This window comes from Oncorhynchus clarkii, chromosome 33, assembly GCF_045791955.1.
Source record: "Oncorhynchus clarkii lewisi isolate Uvic-CL-2024 chromosome 33, UVic_Ocla_1.0, whole genome shotgun sequence".
NCBI classification, from domain to species: Eukaryota; Metazoa; Chordata; class Actinopteri; order Salmoniformes; family Salmonidae; genus Oncorhynchus; species Oncorhynchus clarkii.
The window spans coordinates 1,390,861-1,415,384 of NC_092179.1; the positions used below are offsets into that span (position 1 = coordinate 1,390,861).

The window sequence follows — 24,524 nt, forward strand, 5'->3', positions numbered from 1 at the left end:
CAGCATCCCAGAGTCGCCTCTTCACTGTTGACTTCGAGACTGGTGTTTTGTGGGTACACCCAGGTTAGAACCTTCACTCAATCACTATCACAACGTTACAGGTGGAGTCCCTCCTCAGACCAGATATTATAGATGGGAAGAAAAGTATCTCCTCAGCAGTCCTACTCTGTTCGTGGTCTCCCAGACTAAAATATTTGGTCCCTGTGGTGTCGCTCCAGCACTACTGTTCTGTACTCTCTACTGTAGTAGTTGTTACTAACTGCCACTAACTGTCGCTACTGCCAGAGGCACTAAGGATATAGCAATCAGACTACCACATCCTGACAGGACAGATAAGAGACGAGGGAAGGAAGGAGGGAAGAAAAGTTAGCAAGGAAAGAAAGGAGAGAGACAGGAAGAGAGGGAAGGAGGAGAGGCTCTGTTTGCTTTGAAGGTGAAGCTACTTTCACCTAATTTTACCCTTATAACCTCTGAGACATACGTGCAGGCACACACATATGCACACACAAAGACAAACAAACTATTGCATGAGTGCATGCATTTGGTGTATCTTTCAAAATGATATGTTTTTGATGAGGAAATACAGAAATGTGTATTGGTCAATTTGATTGATTTTGTCTTTACATGTGTAATATGACTTTTACAGGCTTAATATAACTTTTGATTTATATACTTTCAAACATGATTTTGACTGTTATTCTACATGCTCAAATGCAAACTTCCAGAGTTACTGTTGGTGTGTGGCAATGGAAAAAAGTATAACTGGAATTAGAATTTCAGTTTACTTCCTGAATTTAATTCAATAAAATGCAATTGACCCCAATGCTGATGACTAGGCAATATTCCTAAATGTCACATCAATATACTAACTACATCACTATTGCACCCTAGTGGTGAAGGCTCCTCATTTGTACGTTCCCAATCTAGACATGAGGGATGCCACTGATGAAGGAGACATTGTGGAATATATTGGTTCTGCTGACCGACCAGGTCAGGGGCAAGTCCATATCCATTCAGTTAATCCAGGACATAACTGAAATTCCAATAGAAAAGGTGTTCTCTGCAGGTATACTGCCTTACTACTTGTTAGAATCATGTATGAGCCTTTTTGAAGTGTTACTAACATATGTTAACATCACCTCATTCCCATTCCATAATAGTATAATGAATGATGTTTTCAGTCTATATGTTGTACTGAATAAGTTAGGGTAAGATACTTTTATACTTATGTTAAACAATCACAGAGACACAAGAAAACTTTTAAATTATAATATATATAATATTGTCTTGAGGCGAAAGAAGAGCACACCTATTTAGGCGAGGTGCTGGCTAGCGGAGTAGAACACTTCTAGGAGGAAATTCTAGGTGGAAATTCTAGGAGCTCAGATGAAAAAATTAAATAACCTAATATCCAATGTTTCAACAGACAAGCTGTCTTCATCAGGGTATAATGACAAACACTGTGGGGTGACTAGTTTATATAGTGTCAAAGGACACACACAGGTGTCTGTAATCATGGCCGGGTGTGGCCTGATATCATTGGTTAATTCTCAGATTTAAAAAAATAACATAACAAAAACATGAATTGATAGCATACGATCATAGAAACAATTTGGCTACATAGGCCTAAAGACATTTACAATAGCAAAATCACAATAATGGCTTCAAAAAGTTTACATTGAGACCTGTCACGTTCTGACCTTAGTTATTTTATTTTGTCTTTGTGTTAGTTTGGTCAGGGCGTGAGTTGGGTTGGGTAGTCTGTTCTCTTTTCTTTGTTGTATTTCTGTGTTTGGCCTGGTATGGTTCTCAATCAGAGGCAGCTGTCGATCGTCGTCTCTGAGAATCATACTTAGGTAGCCTGTTTTCCCCATTTTAGTTGTGGGTGATTATTTTCTGTTGAGTGTTTTTAGTCACCTTACAGGACTGTTCGTTTGTCGTTTTTGTTCAGTGTTCAGTGTTCAGTTGTTTTACTAAAATAAATGGACACTTACCATTGGTCCTCTTCTTCCACCACGCTGCGCATTGGTCCTCCTCTTCTTCCACCAATGACAGCCGTTACAAGACCAAGATGAGCAAGGATCTTCAAATTAAAGATCCAGGCAGCCTCTCGTTTTAACAATAAATTGTCAATGTTAGCCTCCCGGGTGGTGCAGTGGTTAAGGGCGCTGCAGTACTGCAGCGCCAGCTGTGCCACCAGAGACCCTGGGTTTTCGCCCAGGCTCTGTCGCAACCGGGAGGTCCTTGGGACGACGCACAATTGGCCTAGCATCGTCCGGGTTAGGGAGGGCTTGGCTGGTAGGGATATCCTTGTCTCATCGCGCACCAGCGACTCCTGTGGTGGGCCGGGCGCAGTGCACGCTAACCAAGGTTGCCAGGTGCACAGTGTTTCCTCCGACACATTGGTGCGGCTGGTCGGGGACGCATGGCTTTCAACCTTCGTCTCTCCCGAGCCCGTACGGGAGTTGTAGTGATGAGACAAGATAGTAGCTACTAAAACAATTGGATACCACGAAATTGGGGAGAAAAAGGGGTAAAATAAAAAATAAAAAAATATTGTCAAGGTTAGAGATCGACTGATTAATCAGAATGGCTGATTAATTAGGGCCGATTTCAAGTTTTCATAACAATCGGAAATCTGTATATTTTTGGACACCGATTTTGCAGGTTTTTTTTCCGCCTTTATTTAACTAGTCAAGTCAGTTAAGAACACATTCTTACTTTCAATGATGGCCTAGGAACGATGGGTTAACTGCCTTGTTCAGTGGCAGAACGACAGCTCATGGATTCAATCTTGCAACCTTACGGTTAACTAGTCCAACGCTCTAACCACCTGCCTCACGAGGAGCCTGCCTGTTACGCGAATGCAGTAAGAAGCCAAGGTAAATTGCTAACTAGCATTAAACTTATCGTATAAAAACAATCAATCAATAATAATAATCACTAGTTATAACTACACATGGTTGATGATATTACTAGTTTATCTAGCGTGTCCTGCGTTACATATAATCAATGCGTTGCGCATTCGCGAAAAAGGACTGTCGTTGTGCCAACGTGTCCCTAACCATGAACATCAATGCCTTTCTTAAAATCAATACACAGAAGTATATATTTTTAAACCTGCATATTTAGCTAAAAGAAATCCAGGTTAGCAGGCAATATTAACCAGGTGAAATTGTGTCACTTCTCTTGTGTTCATTGCACGCAGAGTCAGGGTATATGCAACAGTTTGGGCAGCCTGGCTCATTGCGAACTAATTTGCCAGAATTTTACGTAATTATGAGATAACATTGAAGGTTGTGCAATGTAACAGGAATACTTAGACTTAGGAATGCCATCCGTTAGATAAAATACGTAACGGTTCCGTATTTCACTGAAAGAATAAACGTGTGTTATTATGTTATAATTAAGTCTGATTTGATAGAGCAGTCTGACTGAGCGATGGTAGCCACCAGCAGGCTCGTAAGCATTCATTCAAACAGCACTTTCGTGCCTTTTTTTCCAGCAGCTCTTCGCAATGCTTCAAGCATTGCGCTGTTTGACTTCAAGCCTATCAACTCCCGAGATTAGACTGGTGTAACCGATGTGAAATGGCTAGCTAGTTAGCGGGGTGAGCGTTAATAGCTTTTCAAACGTCACTCGCTCTGAGACTTGGAGTAGTTGTTCCCCTTGCTCTGCATGGGTAACGCTGCTTCGAGGGTGGCTGTTGTCGATGTGTTCCTGGCTCGAGCCCAGGTAGTGTCGAGGAGAGGGATGGAAGCTATACTGTTACACTGGCAATACTAAAGTGCCTATAAGAACATCCAATAGTCAAAGGTATATGAAATACAAATCATATAGAGAGAAATAGTCCAATAATTCCTATAATAACTACAACCTAAAACTTATTACCTGGGAATATTGAAGACTCATGTTAAAAGGAACCACCAGCTTTCATATGTTCTCATGTTCTGAGCAAGGAATTTAAACGTTAGCTTTCTTACATGGCACATATTGCACTTTTACTTTCTTCTCCAACACTTTGTTTTTGCATTATTTAAACCAAATTGAACATGTTTCATTATTTATTTGAGGCTAAATTGATTTTATTGATGTATTATATTAAGTTAAAATAAGTGTTCATTCAGTATGGTTGTAATTGTCATTATAACAAATAAATAAAAATAAATAAAACAATTGGCCGATTAATCGGTATCAGCTTTTTTTGGTCCTCCAATAATCGGTATCGGCGTTGAAAAATCATAATCGGTCGACCTAAAGTCGACGTCACCCCCTCTCCTAGGGAGGGTGACACGTTCGATGCCGATATAACTTAGGGATGAAATCAAGCGGTTTGCTTCCAAAAAGTGGGCTGCAACTGGATAAGTCGAGTTTTGCACCTAATGGTGCTACGATGCTCTGAGAATCGTACTTTTAATTTGTGCTTTGTTTTACCCACAGAATTTTTACCATAAGGACAAGTTCTAAGATAAATAACTGCATTAGTGGAGCAAAGGTGTGATAACACCTTTTGATTGGGATCTGTTTCCGTTTGGGGGTGTTCGAAGGATCTACATTTATAAGTGCCATTGCATTGAGCACAGCCATTACAATTGTAGTTTCCATCCAGTAGGGGCGCAAATAGACATTGTGCAGGGATATCTTGGGGTGGTAAATCAGAGTTTACCAATTGATCTGAGGTTTGTGCCCCGTGAGAATATGACCAATGGATGGTCCGAAAACACATTACCAATACTGTCATCAGATCTTAGAATGTGCCAATTTTTGAACGATTCCCTTCATTTGTTCAGAGCACTTTGAACAGTGGGTAGTTAGAACGCAAGAATGTTTCTTTTTTCGAGACTGTCCTTGAAAAAGATCATGTCTCGGCTCGTTTAGAATTTTCTCAATGGCCGTATTAATCTGACCATTTTTTGTACTCCCTCTCTTTGAATTTTCTTTGCATCTCAGCCATATTCTTTTGATTCAACATAATTGGCTGTAGGGCAAACTGTTTTCAAGGGAAGCGGGTGACGAATATCAGCCCTCAAACTGTTACGATCAGTAGGTTTCCTGTAAAGATCAGTGTATAGAACATTATCCTCACACAAGATCAGAAGATCAAGGAAACTGATTTGAATGTGTGTCAGATTGCATAGTAAATCTCAGATGCTAAGAACAAGAGTTAAGAAAAGCATGGAATGCCTGGAGCTGTTTTGCATCACTCCTCCATAGAACAAAAATATAATAAATATACTGTTTCCAAATAATGATGTTAGGCAAGAAAATATTTTAGAGGATTGAAAATGGACTGTTTCTCCATGTAACCCACATACAAATTAGCATAGTTAGGAGCCATGGGGGATCCCATAGCAGTACCCTTCATCTGAATAAAGAAATCATTTAGAAACATGAAGTAGTTGTGTCTGAGTACTATTTCAGCCAATGTTATAATGCATGCACTGGAAGGTAGTTCATTAGGGTCACGTTGCAGAAGAAAATGTTCCATAGCTTCAATACCGCCCTCGTGTGGAATATTTGGGTATGACGACTCAACATCAAAATTAACTATCAAAGTATTCTCAGGGAGAGGATCAAGAGATTCAATAATATAGATCATACTGCTGGTGTCCTTTACAAAGGCGGGGAGATGTTCTGCAAGTGGTAAAAAAAGTCAACAGAAGTTGATAGAGGGGCCATTACTGCATCAATGCCCGCCCGCTACAATAGGGCGCCCTGGAGGTTTTGTAACATTCTTGTGTAATTTTGTAAAAGTGTAGAAAGTGAACATTTTAGGGTTTTAAATAACCAAAAAGTAACAAAACTTCTTGGCTATCTGACCAGAAATTAAATACCCATCTAGGACAGTAAAGATAGTGTTCTGAAATTGGACAGTGGGTCACTTGAGTTTCTTGTAAAATGTGTTGTCAAGCAGTTGTCTATGACACTCATTAACATAAACGTTCCTATCCATGAGTATAACCGACCCACCCTTATCAGCAGGGCGGGTAAGGACTGATGTTTCAGATTGTAAATCAAGCAAAGCTTTTTTTCATCCTTAGGTAAATTATGGAAAGATTAAACTAGAAACGTCCCCTTTTCAGGACCTTGTCTTTCAAAGATAATTCATAAAAATCCAAATAACTTCACAGATCTTCATTGTAAAGTGTTTAAACACTGTTTCCCATGCTTGTTCAATGAACCATAAACAATTAATGAACATGCACCTGTGGAACGGTCGTTAAGACACTAACAGCTTACAGACGGTAGGCAATTAAGGTCACAGTAATGAAAACGTAGGACATTAAAGAGGCCTTTCTACTGACTCTGAAAAACACAAAAAAAGATGCCCAGGGTCCCTGCTCATCTGCATGAACGTGCCTTAGGCATGCTGCATGAGGACTGCAGATGTGGCCAGGGCAATACATTGCAATGTCTGTACTGTGAGATGCCTAAGACAACACTAAAGGGAGACAGGTCAGACAGCTGATCATCCTCGCAGTGGCAGACCATGTGTAACAACACCTGCACAGGATCGGTACATCCGAACATCACACCTGCGGGACAGGTACAGGATGGCAACAACTGCCCGAGTTACGCCAGGAACTCACAATCCCTCCATCAGTGCTCAGACTGTTCGCAATAGGCTGAGAGAGGCTGGACTGAGGGCTTGTAGGCCTGTTGTAAGGCAGGTCCTCACCAGACATCACCAGCAACCCACCGTCACTGGACCAGACAGGACTGGCAAAGTCTTACTTCAAAAAAGAAGTCAGAGCAGCCTACATGTTCAGTAGAAATATCACAAATAGGGGAGCTAAATTATTCCCTTAAACGGATGTTTCTAAAAAACGTACATGTCTACCTTAACATCAAAACCGTTGCACGGAGTTGTAGGCACAACAGATAACCCTTTATCAAGCAAGGAGACATGGGCAGGGCTCAATATCTTGCGTGATAAATTGAAGACACTCAGTCCCGTGGGTTCTGGGACCGTGTGAACGGTCCCCTCTGCCTCTGGTAGTTGTTTCTTCTTACCCCGTCCGGTGTGGCATCTCGTAGGTGTGGCATCTCGTCGCACGTGTCCGGGGCCACCTCCGGCCTTCTGTCGGCCCAGTCTGAGGCGCTGGTTTTAGAGTGTTGGTCAGACAGGGGTGGATAGAAGTAAGAGGACACCCTCCAACGTCTGTCATGGAGAGGAGGAGCGGGACCTCTCATCAGGGTTTCTCCAGAAGTAGCCTTTGTCTTGGGTTAATTTATTGATTTTATGCTCCTTTATTTCTGTAGACTACTTGTCCTGGAGTGCTTGATTAGTTTTCATCAGTTCATTGAATTTGCCATCATTAACATCTCCTTGCAGAGCTGTGCGATTCTCTTCAATCGTGTTATCTATTTCAATACAATCCTTTTTCAACTGGACAACAATTAATGTCATTAAATCAATAGAACATTTGTTCAGTATGGCACACCAGCTCTCGCACAAGTCTTCCATGCCAGATACAGTTGGGACATACTTAAGACACAGAAGTGACTGCCTGCTGTATGTATGTACCCTGTCCTGAGACAGGTTTTTTCAGACCGTGATCACTTGACAGCAGACCGGCTTAGTTGTTTCTCACTGAGAGATGGAGAGAGGCACTAGCAAGTCGCTAGGCAGGTGCTGACTGACAGGACAGTTTTCATTAGGCACCAAACAGAAGAAAATGGGCTGAAACAGTGAGGGACTACCTGGACTTGTTCCAATAACAAATGCTCATTTTCATTTTTTACATTGCAAAATGTTTTTTTATGTTTTCCGTTGCATGCCCTAATGAACACAACCCTGGTGGTTTTTGTCTAGTCTCGCTGGCAGTCCTGTTTCTATCAAAGCTCAAAATGGACCTTAAAAGTCACTAAAAGTGAAGTTATTTTGACGTCATGTTTTTAATTTCAACACTCATCTCCAAGAAATGCGGGCCGGTAGCTTTTAGCATAATGTTCCACATAGGAATAAAAAAGCATAAGTAAATAAGTAAAATGATAGCTTTCTCTTCACCAGGCTTTAATACAGTTCAGATAGTGTGAAAAGTATATGACTAGATGGCTGAAGAAATAAGAGAATTGTGGAGTGACAGAGACAGACAGGTACACAGCACATCAGACCAAATAGAGAACACTTAATGGCATTAGCTGGCTAATTAAAGGCTTTTACACACTTTCAAGTTATAATTTTTGCTTGCACTTTAAATATAGACCTGTGTATTTCATGAAGTAAATATTTAAGGCTAACCCCGACCAACCCTCTATGTGAAAGCACTTCCCCCTGACTTCTAACCTCTGGCCTTGTGTACCTCGTCATGGAGTTTGGAGGGCACAACGCTCAATTCTAAATGTGTAGTGCATAATAGACATAGCTAACTCTCTCTGTGTTAGATATTTGATTCCACAAAATGTATGATACTGACCGTTATAATGAACTGGGAGGATGAATCATCAGCGTCCTTTATTGTTGTGAAATTGAATGGCAGATCTTTCCAGGGCATGTTCACCTAACAGGAGGGCTTCTGATTGAAGCCAATATCAACTGACTGTAATTGGTTAAACCTCATGGTCTTACATTAGACAGCACAACTCCATCTACCTGACGTGATACAATGAGATTGTCCTGTATGGGTTAGGATTTGGTGTATCGTGTGGTGGGGTGCAGTGCTAGTATGCTCATGAGTAATGACACATGTCTTCTAGTGAAACAACTTTGCAAAGTGCAGACAGGAGCAAGTAGAGATAAAACATTAACATAGCTTGATTGAACAAGAGTCCAAGAATATCCAGATTAACAAAGGTATCCTGTACCCATCCTCCCTCACGAAAAGACAGTCTTGCAGCACTTTGGAGTAGAGCATGTACAAACAAGGAGTTCTTTAGGAACATATTTCTTCTTCAACATATCCAGTCATTTCAAATAAATTTTTGGGGAATGTGAGGTGAAATCACTGCAGCTGACTTGACATTGTTGATAGTCCAACGTAAGTGGGGATGAAGTATCAAAGCAATCTGCAAACATATGCACACGTGTACATATGCACACTATGCACGGATGCACCCACAAACAGGCACACACACATACAAGCTCACGCACCCACTCAACCGCAAGCATACACACACATGCAGAAACTGTCCTTTTACAATGAAGCTGACAGCTTAAACACAGTAAACATCAAACAAGCTTCGAAGGCTGTTCATACACACATACACAACTTCGGCCCCTTAGCGTACAGAGAAACAAAGAATCAACTGGAGACAAGGAACAAAAAATGATAATAATAATATCTTTGGCAAAAAGCAGTTTTAAAAATGAGAATGTCATTTTAACTTTGTCAACTTCAGAATATGCCAATAAAAAACAACAACTAAAACACACAGGTAAGCAAGTGGTGAGTGTCCCTACAACCGGAGTCACAGCCAGTCCATCACTGTCTGTAGGTCCCAGATGGACCTCTGCTCATCTTGTGGTTTGATGCTTCAGTGTAAAGTTTCCCTTAAATACAGATCTACGATCAGCTTTCCCTCCCCTATTCCTAATCTTAACCATTGTTGGGGAAAATGCTAAATTGAACCAAGATCAGCATCTAGGGGCAACGCACCCTACTCCTGGTTGGATCAACATTGTTAAGTGGCTTTCCTATGTATCCTTTCTATGTACTCAAACTGCTCTCCACCAATCTTTAAGAAATGGGAGAGCTATAAGCAATATGGTGGCAAGGCCTATCAGTAGGCTTAAATATTGCTTTCACCTGTCTATTGATTTTGTGTATGATGATTTAGATTTTGTATATTTTGAATATTAAGATCCTCGCCCCTGCTATGAGGTCACAATGAAGCACATTCAAAAATATTCATTGTGATGTCACAGAGGGAGCTAAGTGGTGTCTGTGAGGACTCACAGAAGCCAGTGCACTTCATGTGAAGTAACAGAGAAAGAGGGAGAGCTGAGTCTATATGGCTCCATCAGCCACATTGTACTATGTGTATACTATATAAGGAATGCAGGCCGGAAGCAGTGGTGCTCTCTTGTGGAAGCCTTATGTGCCTCAAGGCAAGTAATATAGGGAATAGGGATGACATGTGAGATAAAGCCATATACAATGTTCAATCACAGTGAAGTTTCTGCACTTCCTGTGAGGTCATAGAGGCAGCTGAACCCATCCTGTGATGTCACAGCCAAGTTTATGTGCTTCCTGTGAGGTCACAAAGGCAGCTGAATCCATCCTGTGATGTTACAGTGGTTTCAGTGAGAGCCCTCAGTCAATAGAGGGCTCCGGTTTAAATTGTAAACAGGACACACAGCGAGTACAGAGACAACACAGTAGCACAGAGAAAGGGGAGGGGATAGACAGTCTATAGTGGCTCCTCCTCCCCGGCCCCCTACCAAGTCCAGCAAATAATAAATAAAACGTGCCTTTGTGCCCCACCGGTGGAGGGGTTGACTGGGGCATGGAGAAAGAGGAAAAATACCATAACACTGGAATTACACACACATCAGCAGATTACAACATTTCTCTCCATGTGACGTGCCTCCCTCTCGCTCACCTGAGTCTGTCCTGCTCTACCTACAAACCACTAGTAATCCAGCATCATGTACAAAGAAAAGAAAACTAGAAGAAAAAACATCAGATGATTAGTTAGAGGTTCTCTTCCTCCTCCTCTTGATTCTCCAAGCAGCTTCCACAGACAGCACCCCCCACTGGTTCTCTATGGCCCTACCACACCACGCAGCGGTGACCCGAGTTCATAGGGGAGCCAGTGGGGCATTGGAAGTGCTCAGCAAAGTCTGGCGAGTTGGAGAGGGTGCCGATGACGCGGTATTTTGGGGGGCTGTGGGGGTCCGTCATGAGTCCTTCGTGGGCGCTCTCCGGGGTTCGCACGGAACACCACACCTGAGAGAAGAGAGGATCTTCCGATAAATTAAACAGGCAGTAGCTAGATTATTCTCCTCTCTAGCTTCCCAACTGTTGCATATTATACTCATTCTGTTTCCAAAATAGTGTTTTATTCATTTGTACCCACATTTGTTCATCCACTTCTCCAACAGTAGTTGGAGATAATATTAATATTCCACTCTTACTTTCACCCCCAATTGCATGTGAACTCCCTCTCATTTCACCCCCTTGTCTTATATCATGATGTAGGAGTTCATCCTGAGAGCGTGACCTGACTTGAAAAAACTTGGGCCCCTAGTTTTATAGCTTATGATATTGTCATGCAAACCCTGAGCCCTAATCATGAGTATTTGATACGTGAACTTTATCAGGATGTGTGTAACGCATCTAGTTGACACTCCCATCACCTACCTGGGCAAATCCCACAAAGAATAGTTGGTCATTGGTCAGGTTGACCGCTGGCAGCCTCTTCTCCTCACCATTCTCCTGCACCCACGCCTGGTACGCCTGAACACAACAGGACATTTGTTTTTACAATAATAACATTATCCGCCACTCTGATGGCCCTGAGGTGACGTATAGTAAGACTATTGTATAGTATAATAAGAGTCATGCTGTCCAGGATCCCACCACTGACACCATGTGAAATAAAACCGTAATATCATCATAGTAACATGTTGTTACATAGTAGTAACTATGCAATTGCTTATGCAATTGCTTATAAATACATAGCAATGGATTTGGCAGTAATGGATTGAGCTATAACTGCTCAACCCCATTACTGTTACAAAATAACTGAACTTTACTACAGTTAATAATTATTACAGTGATAAATAAGTTAGTATGTGAGCAACTAAATGTATTATCAAGTAGGGAGACCTACTCACCTTATAGGCTGCCTTTAGGCCTCCGTTGTCAGCAATGTTCTCTCCCAGCGTCTGCTTGCCATTTATATGCTCCCCATTGATTGTAAACCTGTTGTACTGCTCCACCATGCATTCCGTGTGGTTCTTAAATGCTTCCACAGAGGAATTTTGCCACCATGGTCGAAGGTTCCCGTCTTTGTCGTATTCCCTGCCTGATTAAGGAAAAATCATCTTAAAAAATACTTAATCTTCACAAACATGCACACCTAATAATCATGTCTGTGCATGCATGCTAGTGTGTGTTGGTCAGTTGGTGTTTTGTGAGGATGCGTCCATGAGTTCTGTGGAATCTGTTAAATGTGGACACTAACCTTGGTCATCAAAGGCATGAGTGAGCTCGTGTCCCATCACCACTCCTATCCCCCCGAAGTTCAGTGCTCTGCAGAGAATTCACATGGGGTCAGAAAAGCAAGTGAGCACACATACGCGCACATACACACACACACACACACACACACACACACACACACACACACACACACACTCACTTGGGGTGATCCTGGGCATAAAAGGGTGCCTGAAGGATTCCAGCTGGGAAGACAATGCCATTCTTGGTGGGCATGTAGTAGGCGTTGACTGTGGGAGGGGTCATACTCCATCTAGAAGGATGATGGCAGAGATGTGTATAAAAAAGCAAACCTGTAAAAGCTGGTGAGAGTAGGACGACTAATTGTCATTCTGAAATGGGCTTAATGGGATAGTATGTGTTTGATACCGTTCCATTCATTGTGCTCAAGCCAATACAATGAGCCTGTCCTCCGTGACACCAGACAACACTGGAGCAAAAAGCATCCAACTTAATGTAGTGTTTGACCAGAGTCAAATTTGTGCACTTTATAGGGAATAGAGCGCAATTTCAGATCAAATGACGATGGTGATGTTGATAATGATGATGAGTGCAGCTGATGAAGACTCACTGGTCTCTGTTGGGCGGCTTGCGGAGCTGATCGGCCATCACCCTGGCAGAGAAATTGTAGAAGTTGAGTGCGTTCTGGAAGAAGTTTTCTTCCGAGACGTCATACTGTGGAGAGAGACAGACATACAGACAGAAAGACGGGCAATAAATAATTACTCACTGATTAGAAACATTAAAAGGTGTCCTTGTCATTTCACCTTCAACTTCAACTTGTTTGAAGAACTCACAGGGTTCAATGTATGGGGCTCAATGTATGTGTCAATCATGACACATCTCAACAAAAGGTACTAACTCACCCCGTCATAAACATCATCCAGTTCTTTGGGTTCCAGGATGAAGTCAGGGAATCCAATCATGTCGTAGATGGCGTCTGCCTGAAGACCAAGAGAGCAAAAGGGATAAGAGAGGGCAAGATGGAGGAACGGGACAAGAAACCTCCTGGTTTCAACATTTGGAGGTCTGGAAAAAGAGGGCTAACTACTGTATTGTAACCTGTAAACCCATCCCTCCCTGTCCTCTCTCTCTTACATGTGCGCAGGTGTGCACAGGTATGCATGTGCACGCGCGCGCACACACACATTCTTTCACAGACATAGATAGCCTCTGGCACCCATACATCGCCTATCCAGTAGGTGACATCATCTCTGACCTTGTCTTTGGCTGCCTGACGCGTTTGTTTGTCCATCCACTTGAGGTGATCAAGAGCATCTTTGAAGGCAGTACGGATTTCATTGATCATCCCCTCTGCCTTATTGTGGGGTGAGAGACAGACATTAAATGTAAGAAGCAAGAAAGAGGGAAAGATGACGTAGATCCTTCTTTGACAATTACACTTAGATATGGACTAAATACCCGTGGCAATCTGAATCCTCACGAATTATAATAAAAACCAAGAACACTTGCACGTGAGAGTCTATTTCCAACCTGTATAAAGCTACCAGCCCTTCTTCTGTGCCTCCTCTCTCTCCCCTTCCATGTCGCTCTCTTCTACTTACCCCTCTTTTCTCTACCCAATAACAATCTCTCCATTTTAATAGCATGTTTTTTCTCTCCTATATTGGTCTCTCCCCTCTGCAGGACAGAGAACTATTACTAAATTAGTATTTAAACGTAAACATTTATAATAATTTACAGGAAATATATAAACATTATAATCTGTACAATTCATAAGCATTTGTAACATTATACAAAGCATTTATAAGTATTCATAAACATTTAAGCATTTAAAATAGATTATTCATGAAAATTATAATGTCCTAGCAAATAAGATAATTTTATGATTACCTTTCATTAGGCCTATACATGGTAACCACTAGGGGACAGTCATGGATTGTTCACCATGGTAAAACACTTGAATAGACTAATGCAGTTGTGCACCTATTATACTCACAATCTCTTTGCTGTGTTTATCAAACGTAGCTTTGACAAAGAGTGCTCCCAGGGCAAAGCCGAGCGTGTCATCTGTGTTCCCAATGCAGGTCTGCCATCGAGGTGTGCAGGACTGAGCGAACACAAACACACACACACACACACACACACGAGATAAGTTTCTCACCAGCTGTTTACTGTGCTGAGGCAGCATACATTCCTTGCTGTGAGCCCAAACAGAGTCTCACATAAAAATCACCAGGTCTAGTTACCCTGACACAGATTAAGCATAGTCCTGGACTAAAAAGCATGCTCAACAGAGAATCTCCATTGAAATTCCTTTTTAGTCGAGGACTAGGCTTTATCTGTGTCTGGGAAACTGGCCCTAACAAGGTATTTCCTGACGCAGGGTTATCCCTAGGGCACTACTTTTAACCGAAGCCAAAAGTAGGACTCAGCCTAAAAACACACCTTCTTGGTTCCATACAGGCTCTCTAGCAGCTTGTCCTGGGCGTTCTCAAAGCGCTGGTCCAGACTGGACGCTCCTTTCTGCACCAAGTTCCAGATCATGTAGTTGTTGAGCAGGCTGAGGGCGGGGAGAGACAGGGAGAAACAGGGAGAGATGAGGAGAGACGGGAGGAAGAGGCAACATGAGGACAAGTTGGTGACAAGGATAAGAAAAGAAAAAACAACGACAGTCAATAGTTGGGGCAATCCAATGACTGTGTTTCCTCATGGGCAAAGCTGGTTGCATGGACGTTATTATGACGTATTTCATCATGTTATGGTCAGGTTATATAAACAATTTTGGTAACACTTTCTATGAAGACTATATGCATAATGTAGGCCGTCATTGTAAATCATAATTTGTTCTTAACTTACTTGCCTAGTTAAAGGTTAAATATATATATATTTTAAATAAACAGCCATATACAGTACCAGTCAAAAGTTGACACGCCTACTATTTAAATGGTTTATCTTTACTATATTTTTTATTTTTTTTACTATTTTCTACATTGTAGAATAATAGTGAAGACATCAAAACTATGAAATAACACATTTGGAATCATGTAGTAACCAACAAAGTGTTAAACAAATCAAAATATATTTTAGTAGCCACTCTTTGCCTTGACAGCTTTGCACACACTTGGCATTCTCTCAACCAGCTTCATGAGGTAGTCACCTGGAATGCATTTCAATTAACAGCTGTGTTTGTTAAATGTGTGGAATTTCTTTCCTCCTTAATGCATTTGAGCCAATCAGTTGTGTTGTGACAAGGTAGAGGTGGTATACAGAAGATATCCCTTTTTGGTAAAAAGACCAAGTCCATATTATGGCAAGAACAGCTCAAGTAAGAAAAGAGAAATATCAGTCCATCATTACTTTAAGACATGAAGGTCAGTCAATTCGGGAAAAATTTGAAGAACGTTGAAAGTTTCTTCAAGTGCAGTCGCAAAAACCATCAAGCACTATGATGAAACTGGCTCTCATGAAGACCGCCACAGGATAGGAAGACCTAGAATTACCTCTGCTGCAGAGGATAAGTTAATTAGAGTTACCAGCCTCAGAAATTGCAGCCCAAATAAATGTTTCAGAGTTCAAGTAACACACATCTCAACATCAACTTTTCAGAGAAGACTGAGTGAATCAGGCCTTCATGGTCAAATTGCTGCAAAGAAACCACTATTGAAGGACACCAATAATAAGAAGAGACTTGCTTGGGCAAAGGAACACGAGGAACATGGACATAAGACCAGTGGAAATCTGATGAGTCCAAACTTGAGATTTTTCGTTCCAACCGCCATGTATTTTTTTGTATTGGGGTTCAAACACACCAAAGCACCCACATGACATATAAAACAAAAGATAAAACAGTGAACTGTTTGTACTGAATTAGCTAAATATAAAACAGTACATCATATAACATCCCTACACCACCACATATCCACAACACAAAATGTTCTATACAGCAATATCACAATGTGTGCGTATGCATGTGTCTGTACCTTTGCGTGTGTCTCTTGTAGTTCCATAAGTGTGTATTTTTACTTGCTTTTTCAATCTGATTCTACTGCCTGCACGAGTTACCTGATGTGGAATAGAGATCCCTGTAGTCAAGGCTCTATGTAGTACTGTGCGCCTCTCATAGTCTGTTCTGGACTTGGGGACTGTGAAGAGACCTCTGGTGGCATGTCTTGTGGGGTATGCATGGGTGTCCAACCTGTGTGCTAGTATTTTAAAAACAGACAGCTCGGTGTGAAAGGGCTATTTGACTAAGGAGTCCTCAACTGGCAGCTTCATTAAATAGTACGCGCAAATAACCAGTCTCAACGGCAACAGTGAAGAGGCGACTCCGGGATGCTGGCCTTCTAGGCAGAGTTGCAAAGAAAAAGCCATATCTAAGACTGGCCAGTAAAAATAAAAGATTAAGATGGGCAAAAGAACACAGACACTGGACAGAGGAACTCTGCCACAAGGCCAGCATCCCGGAGTCACCTCTTCACTGTTGACATTGAGAACTATTTAATGAAGCTGCCAGTTGAGGACTTGTGAGGCATCTGTTTCTCAAACTAGACATTCTAATGTACTTGTCCTCTTGTTCAGATGTGCACCGGGGCCTCCCACTCCTCTTTCTATTCTGGTTAGAGCCAGTTTGTGCTGTTCTGAGAAGGGAATAGTACACAGCATTGTACGAGATTTTCAGTTTCTTCGCAGTTTCTCACATGGAATAGCCTTAGAGTTTCAGAAGAAGGTTTTTTGTTTCTAGCCATTTTGAGCCTGTAATCGAACACACAAATGCTGATGCTCCGGATACTCAACTAGTATAAAGATGGCCAATTTGATTGATTAATTAAATCAGAACAGGTTTTCAGCTGTGCTAACATAACTGCAAAATGGTTCTCTGATGATCAATTAACCTTTTAAAGAGATAGCTAATCCAAGGTTAACACAATGTGACATTGGAACACATGAGTGATGGTTGCTGATAATGGGTACACACCTATGTACAGTTGAAGTCTGAAGTTTACATACACCTTAGCCAAATACTTTTAAACTCAGTTTTTCACAATTCCTGCCATTTAATCAGAGTAAAAAATCCCCTGTCCCCCGGTCAGTTAGGATCACCACATTATTTTAAGAACGTGAAGTGTCAGAATAGTAGTAAAGAGTGATTTATTTAAGTTTTTATTTATTTCATCACATTCCCAGGGGGTCAGAAGTTTACATACACTCTATTAGTATTTGGTAGCATTCATTGCCTTTAAATTGTTTACATTGGGTCAAACGCTCCGGGAGCCACCCACAAGCTTCCCACAATAAGTTTGGTGAATTTTATCCCATTCCTCTCGACAGAGCTGGTGTAACTGAGTCAGGTTTGTAAGGCCTCCTTGCTCGCACACGCTTTTTCAGTTCTGCCCACAAATGTTCTATAGGATTGAGGTCAGGGCTTTGTGATGGCCACTCCAACACCTTGACTTTGTTGTCCTTAAGCCATTTTGCCACAACTTTGGAAGTATGCTTAGGGTCATTGTTCATTTGGGAGACTCTTTCGACCAAGCGTTAACTTCCTGACTGATGTTTTGAGATGTTGCTTCAATATAATCGACATAATTTTAATCCCTCATTATGCCATCTATTTTATAAAGTGCACCAGTCCCTCCTGCAGCAAAGCACCCGCACAACATGATGCTGCCACCCCCGTGCTTCACGGTTGGGATGGTGTTCTTCGGCTTGCAAGCCTCCCCCTTTTCCTCCAAATATAACGATGGTCATTATGGCCAAACAGGTATATTTTTGTTTCATCAGACCAGAGGACATTTCTCCAAAAAGTACAATCTTTGTCCCTATGTGCACTTGAAAACCATAGTCTGGCTTTTTTATGGCGGTTTTGGAGCAGTGGCTTCTTCCTTGCTGAGTGGCCTTTCAGGTTATGTCAATATAGGACTCGATTTACTGTGGATATAGATACTTTTGTACCCGTTTCCTCCATTATCTTCACAAGGTCCGTTGCGGTTGCTCTGGGATTGATTTGCACTTCTCGAACCAAAATACATGAATCTCTAGGAAACAGAAGGAGTCTCCTTCCTGAGTGGTATGACGGCTGCATGGTCCCATGGTGTTTATACTTGCGTACTATTGTTTGTACAGATGAACGTGGTACCTTCAGGCGTTTGGAAATTGCTCCCAAGGATGAACCAGACTTGTGGAGATCTACAACTTTTTTTCTGAGGTCTTGGCTGATTTCTTTTGATTTTCCCATGATGTCAAGCAGAGGCACTGAGTTTGAAGGTAGGACTTGAAATACATCCACAGGTACTCTTCCAATTGACTCAAATGATGTCAATTAGCCTATCAGAAGCATCTAAAGCCATGAAATAATTTTCTGGAATTTTCCAAGCTGTTTAACTTTTTATGGCTGCAGGGGCAGTATTGAGTAGCTTGGATGAAAAGGTGCCCATTGTAAACGGCCAGCTCCTCAGTCGCAGTTGCTAATATATTATTATTAGTATTGGATAGAAAACACTCTAAAGTTTCCAAAACTGTCAAAATATTGTCTGTGAGTATAACAGAACTGATATTGCAGGCGAAACCCTAAGGAAAAACAAAATAGGAAGTGGCTTTTATTTTGAAAACTACATGTTCCATAGCCTCCCTTTGCTGGATTTAAAGGGATATGAACCAGATTCCTTTTCCTATCGCTTCCTCAGGGTGTCAACAGTCTTCAGACATAGTTTCAGGCTTTTATTTTGAAAAATGAGCCAGAACGATAACATCGCGTCAAGTGGTCACATGAGTTTTGCTCGCGCAACAGAATTTGTACAGCTATTTGCGGGTTGATATATTATCGATTATATATTTTAAAAACAAACTGAGGATTGATTATACAAAATGTTTGCCATGTTTCTGTGGACATTATGGAACCGATTTGGTATTTACGTCTGCGTTGTCGTGACCGCTCTTTCCTGTGGATTTCTGAACATAACGCGACAAACAAACGGAACATTTGTTGTGTAACTGGGAGTCTCGTCAGTGAAAACATCCGAAGATCAAAAGGTAAACAATTAATTTGATTGCTTTTCAGATTTTCGTGACCTAGCTACTTAATACTTAATGCTTAGTGTACATAATGTTTTGCTATGCGATCGATTAAACTTACACAAACGCTTGGATTGCTTTCGCTGTAAAGCATAATTTCAAAATCTGACACGACAGGTAGATTAACAAAAGGCTAAACTGTGTTTTCCTATATTGCACTTGTGATTTCATGAATATAAATATTTGTAGTAATATTTATTGAATGTAGCGCTATGCTATTCAGTGGTTGTTGATGACACTTATCCCGATAGGGGGATTGCAGCCATAACAAGTTTAAGTCACAGTTAACTTAGTGTACGTAAACTTCTGACCCACTGGAATTCTGTTACAGTGAAATAATCTGTCTGTAAATAATTGTTGGAAAAATTATGTCCTAACCGACTTGCCAAAACTACAGTTTGTTAATAAATTTGTGGAGTGGTTCAAAAACAAGTTTTAATGACCTAAGTATATGTAAACTTCGGACTTCAACTGTAGATATTCAATTAAAAATCTGCCGTTTCCAGCTACAATAGTAATTTACAACATCAACAACTGTATTTCTGATAAATTGGATGTTATTTTAAAGGACAAAAAATGTGCTTTTCTTTCAAAAATAAGGACATTTCTTGGTGACAGGGGGCAGTATTTTCACATCCGGATGAAATGCATGCCCAAAGTCAACTGCCTGCTACTCATCCTCAGAAGATAAGATATGCATATTATTAGTGGATTGTGATAGAAAACACTCTGAAGTTTCTAAAACTGTTTGAACCATGTCTGTGAGTATAACAGAACTTATGTAGCAGGCGAAACCCTGAGGAAACCCTTTTTTTAGGTCACTCTTTTCAATGAGATTTCATTGGGAATCCAGATTTCTAAGGGACCTTCTTGCAATTCCTACCGCTTCCACTGGATGTCACCAGTCTTTAGAAATTGGTTGAGGTTTTTCCTTTGTGTAATGAAGAAGTAGCCCTGTTCAAATCGAGGTTCACTTCAAGTGTTGTTATCAGTCCAACCCTTCAGCTCCATTCAATCCCTCCAATTTATCTCTTAACACCATCCACATTGGATTTCTAATTGCCACATATTTTTCAACTGTACTGTGATGATTCACAAAAGCTCTGAACCTTTCTATTCTCATAGTTTCTACAGATTGTAAATTAAAGATACATTTTTTTGCTAAAAGTATTATTTTATTATTGCTCAATTGACTATAACTTTTCAAATCACCCAGTCTTGTTATCTGCAGCATTAGCTCTAGGTAATTGTTGATTCTTAGTTTGGATTCTGCGACACAGTTGGCATCAGTTGCTGGGCCTGCATGTCTCTATCCACTGATCCTGCTGACCAAGGACGGGTCTGAGGAGCTATTTGGCATCGCAGCTAGACTAGCTGCTAAACTAGCTGGATGTTAAGCTAGAGAGGTTTTCTTGAATGCAGCCCGCGACACGGTTTGCCATTGTGGCTGTCTAGATCACTGTTGTTTGTCGTTTTCAATTTTCCCCGTGATCTGCCCTGTCTGGAACTGCGAGGAGTAACAGCGTAACATACTTTGCTAGCTACCATGACAAAGACCTAAGCCGGCGGGAGTACCGTTGAAGACAGTGGTGTCTCTCTATCACACATGAAGGATCTTTTAAATGAACAAAAAGAGACCTACAATCAGTTGTTACGACAACAAGAAAATAGCTTCAAGTGTTTTGTCCAAATACTCATGGATTCCACTAACAAAAGAATGGACAACCTGACTAGAGAGGTCCAGAAACTGAAGAACAGTTTGCAGTTCTCCCAGAGTCAGCTCGATGAGTTGAAACAGGAGAACGGCAAGCTGAGAGTAACCTGTAAGTCATTGAGAGAGGACATCAGTTCTGTGTGTGAATCCATGATAACAATGACTGATAAATCTAATTATCTCGAGGGACAATCAAGGCGGAACAACATGGTTGTGGATGGAATTGCAGAATCTCCACGAGAACTGGACGGAGTCTGAGGACAAAGTCAGGGAAATGATCTCTGAGAAATTGAAGATGGACCACAGGAAAATTGAGGTGGAGTGCCCACAGGACTGGGAAACCCACCACCGGCCCAGGTGATAGGCCCAGGCCGATAGTGGTCAAGTTCCTGAGGTTCAAGGTAGCTGTTCTGGAAAGAGCCAAGAACTTGAGAGGAACGTATATCTTCCTCAACAAGGACTATCCTGAAGTTATGCGCCAGAAGAGGAAAGAACTGATCCCAGCCATGAACGCTGCCAGAGCCCGTGGGGACATTGCGTACGTCCGCTATGACAGGCTCATGGCCCACCCTCCATTCCAGAAGCCTGGAAGGGATGACAGAGCAAAGCCCATGGTTCATATCCTCAACCCCGCAGCACACATCAATTGATTAATGGACTGCTGAATGAATTTTATTTTTTTGATAAGCTACCCAGGAAAGGGCTGAAAATAGCCCATATTAATATATGTAGCCTTAGAAATAAGGTTCATGAAATCAATAACTTGCTAACATCAGATAACATTCATGTATTAGCCATTTCTGATACTTTTTTTTCACCTTTATTTAACCAGGTAGGCTAGTTTAGAACAAGTTCTCATTTGCAACTGCGTCCTGGCCAAGATAAAGCGTAACAATTCGACACATACAACAACACAGAGTTACACATGGAATAAACAAAACATAAAGTCAATAATATAGTAGAACAAAGGAAAACAAAAAGTCTTTATACAGTGAGTGCAAATGAGGTAAGTTAAGGAAATAAATAGGCCATGGTGGCGAAGTAATTACAATATAGCAATTAAACACTGGAATGGTAGATTGGCAGAAAATGAATGTGCAGGTAGAGATACTGGGATGCAAAGGAGCAAAATAAATAAATACCAGTATGGGGATGAGGTAGGTAGATAGATGGGCTGTTTACAGATGGGCTATGTACAGGTGCAGTGATCTGTAAGCTGCTCTGACAGCTGGTGCTTAAAGCTAGTGAGGGAGATGTGAGTCTCCAGCTTCAGAGATTTTTGCAATTCGTTCCACTCACTTACATATTTAATTTGATGATATATCAGTAGCAATACAAGGATACAGTGGGGCAAAAAAATATTTAGTCAGCCACCAATTGTGCAAGTTCTCCCACTTAAAAAGATGAGGCCTGTAATATTCATCATAGGTACACTTCAACTATGACAGACAAAATGAGAAAAAAAATCTGGAAAATTGTAGGATTTTTTTATGAATTTATTTGCAAATTAGGGTGGAAAATAAGTATTTGTACTGTGATTCTTGTTCTCTTTTAAATCCGCAATTAGAATTCATCCATAGCCTCGTAGAAGATCTATCGAATACATCTTGCTACCATGGAAAGGAAAATACCTGTCTATTTGTGGAAAATCACCCCGACTAACTCTTTAGTCATATTGTCAGCGCCGTGTGTATAGGTGGCAGGGAAGTCAGGCGCAGGAGAGTCAAAATGGAGTGTAAATGGAGTCTTTTAAAACTCGTTTTTCAACCATTCCACAAATTTCTTCATAACAAACAATAGTTCTGGCAAGTCGGGTAGGACATCTACTTGGTGCATGACAAGTAATCTTTCCAACAATTGTTTACAGACAGATTATTTCACTTAAAATTCACTGTATCACAATTCCAGTGGGTCAGAAGTTTACATACACTAAATTGGCTGTGCCTTTAAACAGCTTGGAATATTCCAGAAAATGATTTCATGGCTTTAAAAAATATATATAAGCTAATTGTATCTCTCGCTCTCTCTGTGTGTGTGTGTGTGTGTGTGTGTGTATGTATATATGTATATATATATATATATATATATATACACACACACATATATAAAAAACCCTGCGTATCTTAATTTCCATAATTAACAATTAATATTTGTAATAATGCAGATAGTTCATTACCAGGATTGCAATTACAAAAATTACACTTTGGCAAGCAATTATTATTTTAGCAAACAATTATTGTGATTCATCCTATATTGTCCCTAACATCTTTACTCCCTAGTAACAGTTGTGGGACACACACAACCCTTTCCCCCACAAGCAACCAGACACTCAGATGCTCAACAGTTGTTTCATCCCAGAACTCAAGAAAGGATTTGATTTACAAATATATAAAAGTTGCAGCTGTATGAGAAGGCATGCATAATTGAGTAAAAACGGGCAAAAATGGATTAACCATTGTCAAGTCCTAGCTGATGGAGATCAGATACAACCCCTTTCCCAGAAACACACACACGCTGATCCCCAGTTGTGACCATATTCCCAAGGATCTCTGTGCAGTCAGACCTCTGATGATTTTGTGCCACCAGGTCCACAATAATATGCACCATCTCTGAATGTCCAAGTGTGGCCCCCTCCCCATGGGTTACTGCAGCTAGTGTTGCCAGCAGAATCACTGCCTGAGTGGGGCACCCTACAGGAATTCCCACCGGCTAAGTACAAGGTCTTCAAGGTACTCATTAGCAGCTTTGAGAATTTCCTTGTAGTTTATGCTCTCCCATTGGGGGGCTTTGGCTTTGTACGTTACAGACTTATTCTAAAAATCAATCTACACACAAAACCCCATAATGACAAGGAAAAACAGCAAATGTATAAAAAAATTACACATTTACATAAGTATTCAGACCCTTTACTCAGTACTTTGTTGAAGCACCTTTGGCAGTTATTACAGCCTCGAGTCTACTTGGGTATGATGCTACAAGCTTGGCACACCTGTATTTGGGGAGTTTCTTCCATTCTTCTCACAGATCCTCTCAAGTCTGGGCACTGGCTAGGCCATTCAAGAAAATTCAGATACTTGTCCCGAAGCCCCTCCTGCGTTGTCTTGGCTGTGTGCTTAGGGTCGTTGGCCTGTTGGAAGGTGAACCTTCGCCCCGGTCTGAGAGCAGGTTTTTATCAAGGATCTCTCTGTACTTTACTCCCTTCATCTTCCCCTTGATCCGGACAAGTCTCCCAGTACCTACAGCTGAAAAGCATCGCCACAGCATGATGCTGCCAACACCATGTTTCACGGTAGGGATGGTGTCAGGTTTCCTCCAGAGTAAAACACTTGGCATTCAGGACAGAAAATCTTGTTTCTCATGGTCTATGAGTCCTTTAGATAGCTTTTGGCCAACTCCATGCAGGCTGTCATGTGCCTTTTACTGAGGAGTGGCTTCCGTCTGGCCACTCTACCATAAAGGTCTGATTGGTGGAGTTCTGCAGAGATGGCTGTTCTTCTGGAAGGTTTTCCCTTCTCCACAGCGAATCTCTAGAGCTCTGTCAGAATGGCCAACGGGTTCTTGGTTACCTCTCTGACCAAGTCTCTTCTCCACCGATTGCTCAGTTTGGC

At 41.3% G+C, this 24,524-nt stretch overlaps 1 protein-coding gene across 5 annotated transcripts in view; it reads right to left on the reverse strand.

The window, feature by feature from the left end:
- Positions 1–8,000: 8,000 nt before the first annotated feature.
- The window catches only part of LOC139392571 (endothelin-converting enzyme 2-like), an 85,823-nt gene continuing 69,299 nt past the window's right edge, over positions 8,001–24,524 (reverse strand). For all 5 annotated transcript variants that reach the window (XM_071140624.1, XM_071140623.1, XM_071140628.1 and 2 more), the window contains 10 exons: positions 14,577–14,691; positions 14,128–14,238; positions 13,387–13,485; positions 13,034–13,111; positions 12,739–12,842; positions 12,310–12,420; positions 12,133–12,200; positions 11,783–11,973; positions 11,307–11,402; positions 8,001–10,892 (listed from right to left, as the gene is read on the reverse strand). In XM_071140624.1, the coding sequence (XP_070996725.1) occupies positions 10,716–10,892; positions 11,307–11,402; positions 11,783–11,973; positions 12,133–12,200; positions 12,310–12,420; positions 12,739–12,842; positions 13,034–13,111; positions 13,387–13,485; positions 14,128–14,238; positions 14,577–14,691 (1,150 nt within the window). In that variant the 3' untranslated portion in view covers positions 8,001–10,715. The remainder of the gene's footprint in view (positions 10,893–11,306; positions 11,403–11,782; positions 11,974–12,132; positions 12,201–12,309; positions 12,421–12,738; positions 12,843–13,033; positions 13,112–13,386; positions 13,486–14,127; positions 14,239–14,576; positions 14,692–24,524) is intronic.